The sequence below is a fragment of the Mytilus galloprovincialis genome, chromosome 7, assembly GCF_965363235.1.
Source record: "Mytilus galloprovincialis chromosome 7, xbMytGall1.hap1.1, whole genome shotgun sequence".
In the NCBI taxonomy this organism is placed as follows: Eukaryota; Metazoa; Mollusca; class Bivalvia; order Mytilida; family Mytilidae; genus Mytilus; species Mytilus galloprovincialis.
In genome coordinates this window covers 94,171,878-94,186,439 of record NC_134844.1, presented here as the reverse complement: position 1 = coordinate 94,186,439, position 14,562 = coordinate 94,171,878, and the positions used below count along the sequence as shown (strand labels likewise).

The following is a 14,562-nucleotide window of genomic DNA, read 5'->3' as shown; positions in this document are numbered from 1 at the left end:
TATGATTGCTAGTTTTTCTTGTAGATAAATACAAGTTTATATATAATAAATACTTTATTCTTAATGTATATTTTTTTTGTAGATAAGATATCACATTGGTTTGAGCATGATTCCCAGCCAGATTATGAAGCGGCATATATCATGTATATCAATGTATATATAGGAAATATATAGTGTCACTAAGTTACTCTCTATGGTACCTCATTTGTACCTGTAACTATAAATTGTGAAATGGTGGATTCATTCATAATTTTGTGTTACTTATTGGTTTGGAAATAACGTTGATAGAGCTAACAGCATTATGTCATGATGTACAGTTGATGGGATGATCTGATTGGACAAAAAGAGAATTGTGAATTGAACAAATAGCAAACTTACAATTCATAGAAAAAATGTAGGGAATACAATGTACTACATTACTTGGTGACAGAGCATACCTTTGATATATATATATATATATATATTTGAAATAAGTAATATTAACAATTTGAAATAAAGAGAATTTAAAGTTTTCTAGGAATATTAGTAGTGCATCATATCTTAATTCCATGATTATCTTGGATAGTTATATCATTAAGAATAGAAAATTGGAATAATGGAAATTTCTAGTTTCAGTGAATATCAATCATTGTCAATACTAAAAGTGCAGCATCATGATCATACATCATCTGATTCACCTTGGATAATTATTCATTTGAAATAAGAATTTGGATATAATAAGAGTTTCTATGCTGCCATTGCTATTGTTGGCTACATGTACCACCAGGGAGTGTTAAACCTTCTTTACTTTCCATGAGGGTCTGTCACGGTCCATCACTATTGGTTAGTGTCATATATATGCATGATGATGGAAGTTTTTACCAACCTAGACAAGCTTTACAGCCCTGACATGGTTGTTGGTTAGAGTCGAATGACAGCTTGCTGTATAGTTATAATAGTCTGAATGTATCTACATGTATTTTAATAATCTTCTAAATTACTGTTCATTCTTAAACTGGCATTTTATAATAGTAGTCAAACATATTAAACAAAACATGTACTTCAAAGTATCATTTTATTTTGTCTCGCCTTACACAAAAGTCATGAAAGTTGGTTGTATACAAGAAATTTGTATTACAGTCTTGGGGTGATGATGTAAGCTATTTTATACTGAGCTTTACATTTTAAAAGCTAAAAGAGCTGGATGTTTCTTGTCTTGTATTCAGATGCTAGTAGCTAATTAATATGTTATGATGTTTCAGTTTGCCATTATATGTACATTGCACCTGACCCCATTTTCATGGTTCAATGACTGCATGTAAAATATACTGTTACTTAATCAATGAAATGCTCTTTTATACTGTATATTTTATATATGTAATTGGATACATTTTATTGTATATGAGTATCTTGAAAGATCTACTTGTCTATCAGGTTGGGTTGACCCGACCTTGACCTTCATGGATAATTTAAGTGATTAAGGTTATTTCAGTTTGATACAATGTTAACATGGTTAGGTTTGTTTCTCAGTTTATACTTCCTAATAAAATTGACACTGGAAATAGGGAATGTGCCAAAAAAGACAACAACCCAACTTCAGAGCAGACAATAGCCGAAGGTCATCAATGTTTCTCATAAGCTATAAGCTACATTGTACATGTATAGGATCACTACTTTTGGCATAATTATGGAATAAATGTAAGTTGTACATGTTTGACATTTTTGAATGGCTTATTTCATCTGACAATGACACCATTTTCATGGTTTTTATGTTTAGTCTTTTTCTCTGTTTCTATGGTTACTACAAACGTTTAACCATAAATTTGGGGTATGGAAGAACTGTGAAATTCAAAAATCATGAAATTCATGAAATTATCTGTCACATATCTGTCTGGCATGGTTATTTTGACTGGACTTCATTTTAATGGATTATTGATAATGTAAAGTTTATGTGATACTTATAGACTAGTAAAATCTTCTTATTACAGAATTTCAATAAAAAGATCATGAATAAGGCCACATTTAAAAGAATGTCTGTTTCCCATCCCAGGGGGCTTATTTTTTACCTGGGTGTGGGGAGGGGAAACAAACAATTTTATTTTGGCCTAAGGAGATATGGTGAGACGACTATCAACCATTTAAACCATGTAGACCAAGTGATTTACTTGTTAGTCACTATATAATAGGTCACTGCACACCCTTCAACAATGACCAAAAACTAAAACTTTATAATGAGCACCCCATAAAAGGTTCAGCCTGTAATGAGGCATCTGACACAGTTAATGTAAAATATTCAGACGAGAAACCCAACAGTGATGACAATTTGATTTATTATACCATACCCTCCCCCCTCCCTTGAAGTTAAATGTCTAATCCCTTGGTGTACTGATATGAATAGTATTTTACTGGAAATGTTTCGGAAAATAGATATTGATGCTAACGTAAATATTTTATCCAATAAAAAGACAGGAAATAAGTCGGTGAACAAAAAAGTTCAAATCTAATTGAAAATTAAAGTGCCCATGAACTCACTGATCATGTACGAGTGATTCTATTCATAAAAAGTGTCCATGTAACAATTAAGAAGAGTCTGTGTAACACCCCTTAATGTACTGTTTTTCTATAGCTCTGCAAGGGGGGGGGGGTCAATGTCGTTCAAAGGTCACTGTACGGCCTTTAACAATGAGCAAAATCCATACAGCATTCTAGTACGGCATACGTTTTACCTCAGCGAACTCACTGTCTTGGTGATGTATCAATCATTTGCTTCAGACCGATCCATTTCGCATCTCGTCATGAATATGCGTGATATATTTGCCACTGGACATTAAGGGAGCAATCAATTTATCAGTTTCATTTAATGATGCATGCTAATTATATATAGTTCTCAAATGATAATTGTCTAAAACTGTTTCCATTTTTGTGTATTCTATTTTTTGGTGACATCCCATTAGTCCGACAACCATTATTCCGACAGCCCATTACTCCGACAAACCAATATTCCGACAGCCCATTATTCCGACAGCCCATTATTCCGACAGCCCATTACTCCGAAAACCCATTATTCCGACTATGCATCTGTCTTGTGTGTATGAGCAAACATTGACCTATATTGGTTTACTTTTGTAAATTGTTATTTGGATGGAGAGTTGTCTCATTGGCACTCACACCACATCTTCCTATATCTATTGATACTGAATGTTGTTTGGTATCAATGTGTAAGTTTTTTTCTTTTTTCCTATTTTGTTTAGGCTCCGATTTCAGGGTTTATTGAACATGTTGAAGTCGGCTATATCGTGTGATGCGTTTTCAGATTTATAACTCAAATGATAGCCAAGTTGAAAATTCTCGTCATATTTTTCTCAGAAACTACAAAACAATGATTTCTGAAATTTGGTTTCAATGTTTATATAAGTCCATTATACTGTGTGGTGCTTTCAGATTCACAAATCAACACCTTTCGGCTATTTACCGAAATATTTAAGCGGGGTATCGTCAGTAGCTCGCACCATCACTGGTTGGTCTTGATTTATATATATGCTCTTAATACTCAGTAATTTGGAAAATGAAATATTCTTTTCTGTTCTATTCTGTATATATACAGATTTCGAATTGAGTATATAGAAAGTATTCGAACTATCTTAGTCTTATGTAATATATACGTAGTTATTTCTTAAAATCTGTTATATCATAAACGTAATAATATACAGACAGACAAATTTTATTTTACCCTGATACCCTAAGCTGATATTTGACTTGAAAAGTGTCGGACTTATGGGTTGTCGGAGCAATGAGTTGTCGGAGTATTGGGCTGTCGGAGCAATGGGTTGTCGGACTTTTGGTTTGTCGAACTAATGGGTTGTCGGACCAATGGGCTGTCGGACAAATGGGCTGTCGGACACGCCATTATTCCGACAGCCCATTTGTCCGACAGCCCATTGGTCCGACAACCCATTGCTCCGACAGCCCAATACTCCGACAACATTACATAAGACTAAGATAGTTCGAATACTTTCTATATACTCAATTCGAAATCTGTATATATACAGAATAGAACAGAAAAGAATATTTCATTTTCCAAATTACTGAGTATTAAGAGCATATATATAAATCAAGACCAACCAGTGATGGTGCGAGCTACTGACGATACCCCGCTTAAATATTTCGGTAAATAGCCGAAAGTTGTTGATTTGTGAATCTGAAAAGCACCACACAGTATAACGGACTTATATAAACATTGAAACCAAATTTCAGAAATCATTGTTTTGTAGTTTCTGAGAAAAATATGACGAGAATTTTCAACTTGGCTATCATTTGAGTTATAAATCTGAAAACGCATCACACGATATAGCCGACTTCAACATGTTCAATTAACCCTGAAATCGGAGCCTAAACAAAATAGGAAAAAAGAAAAAAACTTACACATTGATACCAAACAACATTCAGTATCAATAGATATAGGAAGATGTGGTGTGAGTGCCAATGAGACAACTCTCCATCCAAATAACAATTTACAAAAGTAAACCAATATAGGTCAATGTTTACCCATACACACAAGACAGATGCATAGTCGGAATAATGGGTTGTCGGAGTAAGGGGCTGTCGGAATAATGGGCTGTCGGGATATTGGTTTGTCGGAGTAATGGGCTGTCGGAATAATGGTTGTCGGACTAATGGGATGTCACCGTATTTAACGTATATTACTGCAATAATGACTGTCACTGTATTTATATCTAGTCATAAAAAATCTCAAGTCAGCACAATACAAGACAAGAACAGACAGACAGATCCGGAATTAATGATTATGAGAATTACGATTTTTGCTTTATCCTACATATCGGTCTTTTAATGTTTTTAATTTCCCTAAAATTTTAAAGTCTTAAATAACAATGAATCTATGTTTTTGCTTTGAGACCAGAATATTGTCGACAAAAAGCTAAAAATGATTTGCGTTTCTATGTAAGTAAGAAAGAGTCTGGGAAACGCTCAGAATGCACGATTTTGCGTTATTTTTCTCAGAGCTTCTGGAGACCCCTCGCCTGAAATTTTTTGCCTCGCTACGCTCGACGAATATATTTTGCCTCAGTACTAAAAGGGGCTAGTTACGGCCCTGCTTTCTATTACCAGTTCCTTGGCGTTGCAACACCACTGCATGGTCATCCAATCAAAAAAGGAAAGTTATAATATTTATTTTATTAATAATATAATCTTTTATTCGTAAGCAATACAACTTACAGAAAATAATTATTACAAATATTCAATTACATCAGTGAAACATATTTACATTTAAAAAATTAGTCAAATAATCATATAAGTAGGTATACCATTATAACAGTACAGCAGAATAGGATCAAATGGATTTTTAGCATTAATGAATGAATTTAATTTCGTACTTTCTCAGTCAGAAATAAAAACTTCCCTTTAATTGGTTAGTTCCTTTACATTATGAACAGATACTGGTGAGAACCCAACCACTTTAAAAGGGGGTCCCAACCGATCTTAAAAAAAGGGGCGAGTTCCAACTGTATATATATGCCCCCTTTCAAATGCATTGATCGTCTAAAAAGTTTAAGATTCGACGGTTTTCTCCAACAATATGGTTTGATAAAATTCTTTCGAAGTTCATTATACTTTTCACATACTAAAATAAAATGATATTCATCTTCAATTACTTGTTTATCACACCATATTACAAAATCTCGGATATCTCTTAATATTATAAAATCGACAAGTTTCTATATTCAAACAGTGAACAGACTGATTTATGCGGTATTTACAATGGCTATGGATTTTTTTTCCAAACATTTTTTTTGCGACAAATTTTTTTCTTTCAATATTAGCATTACATATTGATATAGTGTCAGCTGAGGGTAAAACAAACATTTTTTTTCTCAGGGTCAAAAACAAACTTTTTTTTTTCCAAAAAAAAAACATAGCCCCCCCCCCCCCCCCCCCCCCTGTTGATGGGAATAAACAAAATTTAGCTGAATTTGTATTATTCAAATTAATGAAAAGGCAAGCTAGTGTGTGTTTAAAATGATATTGTTGGAATGGATTTATAACATTAAAAATGTGTGTAACCGATTTTAGGGTGACTTGAAAATAATTTATTTGTGAAATCACATTCTTTAAGATGACATATTTTGTAAGTACGTTAACCTTTTATTCTAATTATAGTATCTTTGAAATGCATTTTATAGCTGACTATGCGGTATGTGCTTTGCTCATTGTTGACGGCCGTACGGTGACATATAGTTGTTAATGTCTGTGTAGTTTTGGTCTCTTGTGGACAGTTGTCTCATTCGCAATCATACCACATCTTCTCTTGTATATTTATATAGCTGTTACTTACAACTGTCATGTGTACATGTTCCAGGCTCGTGCCGCTGAAAAAGGTCCCTTTTCAAGTTTGAAAATAGGTGAATAGGTCGGGAAAACTATCAGAAATATATATGATAAAAAAAACAGTAAAGTTCCCACTACTTTTTTGGTAAACTTTCTTGCTATTCCCGAATGTGTTTTTGTGATTTATGCAATTTTATTCATAGACTAGCTAGCATAAAGAATTACATGTACTTTAAATGTATAAAATAATTTTTTTCTACAATGATATATAATTAGGAATGGAAATTAAAAGCCTAATTCAAAAACATAAAAAGGATTTTTTTATTTGTATCTTTAAATATCCTCGAAAATAACTGCGTTTGAAAGCTTCTTTTAATATAATTTACACGTATATCGAAATGTGTTCATACCAATTGTCCCGCTTAATACCGAACCCGCGTAACCTTAAAATTAAGACATTACACAATCAAAACATTACAATTTTGTTTATTACAGATATTTTATCATATCCACGGTTGAATGCACAATATCCCCACCAAGAGAACCGTCTACTGTTAGAGGTGGGACGACAGCCTAGATGTCGTGTGCAAACTTGCGTATTGTAATTTTAAATAGTATAGATCGATTCGTGTTTTAAAATCAAACAAACGCTACTGCTTGCACTGATGATCAAAAAATTACTTTTATATATATATATATAAAAACAATGTATTTGTTACATGTTATTGGTATTAAATTGTATATTTTGAAGATCATATTCCGTAATGTTATGCCCTGAATTCTATTCGATGTCTATAAAGCAAATAAAATCTATTTGTATACTCGTAACAAAAAGGAGAAAAGATTGGGCTGCCTCTCTTCAATTTTGTCCAGTTACCCAAGTAAAATCAAAATTAAATTCTCCGACAATGCACATGTTGATATATTGTATATGTCATTCCAACACTTACACTTGTTCTTTTATTTGTGTGGCAAATTTAATGACCATTTTAATTCAAAGCTTGGATTTGCATCCTTCATTCTCCAGTACGTTTGAATTTCTACATACATCATAGTCAGTAATTAAAGTTGTGTGTTAAACGTCAATACGAAAGCAAACAATCCATAGTAAAAAAAGATATTTAGAGGGCACATATGTATCTTTCGTCTGACAGCACGTATACACCACAGTTATCGTAAATTATATAAACATATAAAAAAAAAATCGATTTTTTTTTTTAAGACATAAAAGAGAAAAGAACTGATAAGTGCGGGTAATCCATGCGCCTTGCCTCCTTTATGTTTCGATATCTTAAAAATTAATTATTCTTTTATCTATTATAACACGTGAAAACTACACCGGTGAGTTTCATGCATGTCATAAACTTACAGCTGGTCCTGAACATGCATGAAGTATTTGCCACTGGACTTTAAACAACAATCAATCACACTACAACTTATAGTATATATAGTTGTGAAATACAACATGTATATTATAATGATACATTTAGATGAATAAATAGAATACAAATACACACTACTTTATATAACTGACACAACTTAAAGGAATACTCTCTAAACTATATAGAGAAGCGAAACGTTTCTTTTGAATACTAAACAAACTTTCTAACAGTACATGTTTTTTTAATGGTTTTACATGCGGCGCTCAAATATTTTGCATGGTCTTTTGGTATAGTGTTTTGACATATATGATATTGTAAGAACCTTTAACGTATAATAGATTCACATTCGTTACTTTGCTTAATATAAAAAAAACATAAGCATTAATTTATATTAAAAACTGAAGGTCAGACATCACTAATACGTGTTCATTCATTCTTTATTAAAGTTTAGACCTTTTTATCAAGAATGATGATGAGAGTAATTGTAAAATATAATAGGCATGTACTTTCTTACGTTATGGATCATTGATTTTGTTACCTGTTGACCCGGTTGATTACTAGCACGTGCCATTGAACTCGACCGTTTTAACTAAAACAGATTTTATTTTAAATTAACGCCATATATATATATATATATACAAAGTATATACAAAGTACTATATACATATTATATGGATAAGACAATAAATATTATAAGGATATATTGTTTGAATGAAAATTTTTATACGGTGATACTATAACACCGTCCCGACAGAGACTGAATGCAGTATATGATCAGGTTTCGGGATCCGGGAAGTCTTTTTTCGAATTTCCGAATGTCGGGAACATTTTTTTCCAACTTTAATAGAGTAACTCGCACGAAAAAAAAAATAAACATTCCAAAAAAGCAACAGCTTCAACGGTAAACTAGGACATATATCAACAGAAAACAAATTAAAGAAACTGTCATGCATAAAACAAAAATATGCATGACTGTGTTAATTTGCCTCCGCTGCATTTCTGTGGATTGTCTCATTGGCAATCATACCACATCTCCTTAACTTTTTTAGGTTACGTTTAGGATTTTCCGTTACTAATCTTCAAATACAAAAAACATTTTTACCGGTGTTCACAACATTTCAAGGTTAAATTTATGGCATACATTCTGGTGTGTATACAATTAACGTACGTCCTTGCATTTAATTATCAATACATATTTATATAAACTAACATTTATTAGAAAATAAACAACATATATATATAGACGAATAATTTATTAGTTCCTCAACAAAACAAGAAAAGAAATAAAGAATTAACACAAGATTTAATCTTTTTTTTTTAATTAATCAAAATATACTTCAAATTCTAATAATAAAATACATATATACATGTATTAATCTAAAATGCATTATCGAGTAGAAGGGGCGAAACTCGTGGTATCAAACCGGTATACTGAACGGATCAAAACAGGGTCTGAAAATTTTGAACGTTCTTTTGTATCAATGGTCTGTTTTGGTCTGACACGGTCTTAACGGGTCTAAACAACCCGCTAGACGATTCAGTCTTTTCCGTCTTGACACGCCTTAACGAACTGATTTACCTGATGAGGCTATCGATCTGAACGGCGACTTAACTATCTTAAATATCTTGACGATTTTTTCTAGCGGTAAATCCAGTCAATCAAGATGTGATCAGACCAAAATGACCGTTTCAGACTGAAATCGTGCTACTAGTGAATGTCACTTATACTCAGCACCAACCTGTGACATAGCAATGACATACTTATACTCAGGACCAACATGTGATATTGCAATGGCATACCTATACTGAGCACCAACATGTGACATAGCAATGACACTCTTATACTCAACACCAAAAAGTGAAAACACGGCTTATTGAAGTTCTTCACTTATACTCAACACAACATACACCATTGATATATTACCCTTATACTCAACACAACATACACCATAATTATATTACGCTCATACTCAACACAACATACACCATTGCTGTATTACCCTTATACTCAACACAGCATACACCATTGCTATATTACTATAATTACCCTTATACTCAACACAACATACACCATTGCTATATTACCCTTATACTCAACACAACATACACCATTGCTATATTACCCTTATACTCAATACAAACATACACCATTGCTATACTACCCTTATACTCAACACAACATACACCATTGCTATATTACCCTTATACTCAACACAACATACACCATTGCTATATTATCCTTATACTCAACACAACATACACCATTGCTATGTTACCCTTATACTCAACACAAACATACACCATTGCTATATTACCCTTATACTCAACACAACATACACCATTGCTATATTATCCTTATACTCAACACAACATACACCATTGCTATATTACCCTCATACTCTACACAACATACACCATTGCCCTTATACTCTACACAACATACACCATTGCTATATTACCCTTATACTCAACACAACATACACCATTGCTATGTTACCCTTATACTCAACACAATAGAGGGACGAAAGATACCAAAGGGACAGTCAAACTCATCAATCTAAAACAAACTGACAACGCCATGGCTAAAAATGAAAAAGACAAATAAACAACAGCACACACGACACAACATAGAAAACTAAAGAATAAACAACACGAATCCCACCAAAAAACTAGGGGTGATCCCAGGTGCTTCGGAAGGGTAAGCAGATCCTGCTCCACATGCGGCACCCGTCGTGTTGTCTAATAGTCTAATTCGGTAGGTCACATTCATGAAAGGGAAGGGGATTGTAGTTACGACGTAAGGAACATATCCGATATCATTTGTGAAACGGTTATTCCATAACGGTCAACCAACTCGTGATGGCGGCCGTAAAATTTACGAAGGGATGATTTCAACTTGATCATTTGGAACTCTTGGTTTAATCGTTTCCTTTTGAGCAGCAACCCTCTATCAAGAAAATCATGATAGGAAATGCAAGCACGGGAATATCGTATCAATTGGGAGATATATACCCCGTATGCAGGTGCTGCTGGAATGTTGCTACTTAGGAATGGAAAGTTCACAATTGTAAAGCTGAAATCATCTCTTTTGTCGTAAAGTTTTGTTTTCAACCGACCCTCATTGTCAATTTCTAGATGTAAGTCAAGATATGAGGCCGACTTAACTGTATCTGTAGTATCCTTTATCTCTAGCTCGATATAGCACAATATACACCATTGCTACATTTGTATATTACCCTTATACTTACCACAACATACATCATTGCTATATTTCCCTTATACTCACCACAAACATACACCATTGCTATATTACCCTTATACTCAACACAAACATACACCATAGCTTTATTACCCTTATACTCAATACAAACATACACCATAGCTATATTACCTTTATACTCAACACAACATACACCATAGCTATGTTACCCTTATACTCAACACAACATACACCATTGCTATATTACCATGATTACCTTTATACTCAACACAACATACACCATTGCTTTATTACCATGATTACTCTTATACTCAACACAACATACACCATTGCTATATTACCATGATTACCCTTATACTCAACACAACATACACCATTGCTATATTATCTTTATACTCAACACAACATACACCATTGCTATATTACCCTTATACTCAACACAACATACACCATTACTATATTACCCTTATACTCAACACAAAATACACCATTGCTATATTACCATGATTACCCTTATACTCAACAGACACATACACCATTTGCTTTATTACCATGATTACCCTTATACTCAACACAACATACACCATTGCTTTATTACCATGATTACCCTTATACTCAACACAACATACACCATTGCTATATTACCCTTATACTCAAAACAAACATACACCATTGCTATATTACCATGATTACCCTTATACTCAACACAACATACACTATTGCTATATTACCATGATTAACCTTATACTCAACACAAACATACACCATTGCTATATTACCATGATTACTCTTATACTCGACACAACATATACCATTGCTATATTACCCTTATACTCAAAACAACATATGCCATTGCTATATTACCCTTATACTCAACACAACATACACCATTGCTATATTACCCTTATACTCAACACAACATATACCATTGCTATATTACCCTTATACCCAACACAAACATACACCATTGCTATATTACCCTTATACTCAACACAAACATACACGATTGCTATATTACCCTTATATCCAACACAAACATACACCATTGCTATATTACCCTTATACTCAACACAACATACACCATTGCTATATTACCCTTATACTCTACACAACATATACCATTGCTATATTACCCTTATACTCAACACAAACATACACCATTGCTATATTACCCTTATACTCAACACAACATGCACCATTGCTATATTATCTTATACTCAACACAACATACACCATTGCTATATTACCCTTATACTCAACACAACATACACCCTGGCTATATTACCCTTATACTTACCACAAACATACACCATGGCTATATTACACTTATACTCAACACAACATACACCATTGCTATATTACCCTTATAATCAACACAAACATACACTTTTTTTTTTAACTTTGATGATTCATCACTGTTAATCAGTCAAATTTAATAAAAAAAAAAGAACTTGACAGAATTATATTTAATAGAATTATATAAAATGGGGTCTCATTTTATTCGTAACACAGAACTGAATCAGATAGTAATGGTTTTATTTTGTTTCTTGACACAAAATTATTTTGTAAACATTTGATTTGAATGAGAAGTTGATGAGAACAACTTGAGTTAACATCTTTTGTCAGATAATGTTAATTCTACAGATCTAATGTAAAACATCTTTTAAAAATAACAAATACTTGACAGAATTATATAAAGTGGGTTCTCATTTTTCTTGTCTTTTCGTACTGAATCAGAAAATATAACTCGTTTTTATGTTTCTTGAAAAAAGTTATTTTTTAAACTTTGATCATTCTACGTAATCATGGTTAATCAGACAGATTTACTGGAGAACAAATATTTGATAGAATTATATAAAGTGGGGTCTTATATTAATTGTCTTGTCCAGCTGAGTCCATTGATATAAATATTGTTTATGTTTCTAGAAATATTTTTTTTAAAATGACAGTTCTGATGGAAGTTCTGACATCTCACAATAAAACATGTTGTTTATTTGTTGTTTATGTGGAATATAAATAAAAGTGTGACTGGTCATTTTTTTCAGTTTTGACCACTGATTCATGTGATATATATTTTGTTTATATTTATTACACAACATTGTCCAGTTTATGACACAAGTTTTGATGTCTGTTATATGTTGATATTACAGGAGGGAATGACACCATTAATGTGGGCGGCTTTAGAAGGACACCTGGAGGTAGTGATGTATCTAGTCAGTCACGGCAGTCAGTTAGAGGCCACATCCACCGAGGTAATGATAGATATAATCACCTTACTCTGACCAAACACAACTTTATACAGAATCTACACAAAATCATGTTGTTAATCAGACAGGTTTAATGGACAACAAATATTTGTTAGAATTATATAAAGTGGGGCCTCATTTTATTCGTAACACAGAACTGAATCAGATAGTAAAGGTTTTATTTTGTTTCCTGACGAAAACTTATTTTGTAAACATCTGATTTCAATGATAGTTGATGAGAACAAGTTGTGTTGAGTGGGGTCTTATTTTTCTTGTCTTTTCGTACTGAATCAGAAAATATAACTGGTTTTGATGTTTCTTGAAAAAAAAGTCTTTTTTTTAACCTGACAGTTCTGGTGGAAGTTCTGACATCTCACAATGAAACATGTTGTTTATTTGTTGTTTATATAGAATATAAATACAAGTGTGACTGGTCATTTTATTCAGTTTTGCCCACTGATTCATGTGATATATATTTTGTTTATATTTATTACACAACATTGTCCAGTGTATGACACAAGTTTTGATCTCTGTTATATGTTGATATTACAGGAAGGAAGGACACCATTATTGTGGGCCGCTAATAGAGGACACCTGGAGGTAGTGACGTACCTCATCAGTCACGGCAGTCAGTTAGAGACCGCAGACGAGGTAATGATGGATATACTCACCTTACTCTGACTAAACACAACTTTATACAGAATCTACACAAAATCATGTTGTTAATCAGACAGGTTTAATGGACAACAAATATATGTTAGAATTATATAAAGTGGGGCCTCATTTTATTCGTAACACAGAACAAAATCAAATAGTAAAGGTTTTATTTTGTTTCCTGACGAAAAATTATTTTATGTACATCTGATTTTAATGAGAAGTTGATGAGAACATGTTGTGTTTACATCTTTAGTCAGATAATGCTAATTCTACAGATCTAATGTAAAACATCTTTTAAAAATAACAAATACTTGACAGAATTATATAAAGTGGGGTCTCATTTTTCTTGTCTTTTCGTACTGAATCAGAAAATATAACTCGTTTTTATGTTTCTTGAAAAAAGTTATTTTTTTTAACTTTTATCATTCTACGTAATCATGGTTAATCAGACAGAATTAATGGATAACAAATATATGACAGAATTATATAAATTGGGCCTCAATTTAATTGTCTTGTCCAGCTGAGTCCATTTAATATAAATATTGTTTATGTTTCTTGAATTTTTTTTTTAACCTGACAGTTCTGATGGAAGTTCAAACATCTCACAATAAAACATGTTGTTTATTTGTTGTTTATGTAGAATATAGATACAAGTGTGACTGGTCATTTTATTCAGTTTTGACCACTGATTCATGTGATATATATTTTGTTTATATTTATCACACAAAATTGT

General features: G+C 32.6%; 1 protein-coding gene and 1 long non-coding RNA gene across 5 annotated transcripts in view; both read left to right on the top strand.

The window, feature by feature from the left end:
- The window catches only part of LOC143084009 (uncharacterized), a 426,871-nt gene that overhangs the window by 19,102 nt on the left and 393,207 nt on the right, over window positions 1–14,562 (top strand). The window lies entirely within an intron of this gene.
- The window catches only part of LOC143084007 (uncharacterized), an 80,616-nt gene that overhangs the window by 27,928 nt on the left and 38,126 nt on the right, over window positions 1–14,562 (top strand). For all 4 annotated transcript variants that reach the window (XM_076260413.1, XM_076260416.1, XM_076260414.1 and 1 more), the window contains exons 5-6: window positions 13,077–13,178; window positions 13,725–13,823. In XM_076260413.1, coding sequence (XP_076116528.1) covers window positions 13,077–13,178; window positions 13,725–13,823 — 201 coding nt within the window. The remainder of the gene's footprint in view (window positions 1–13,076; window positions 13,179–13,724; window positions 13,824–14,562) is intronic.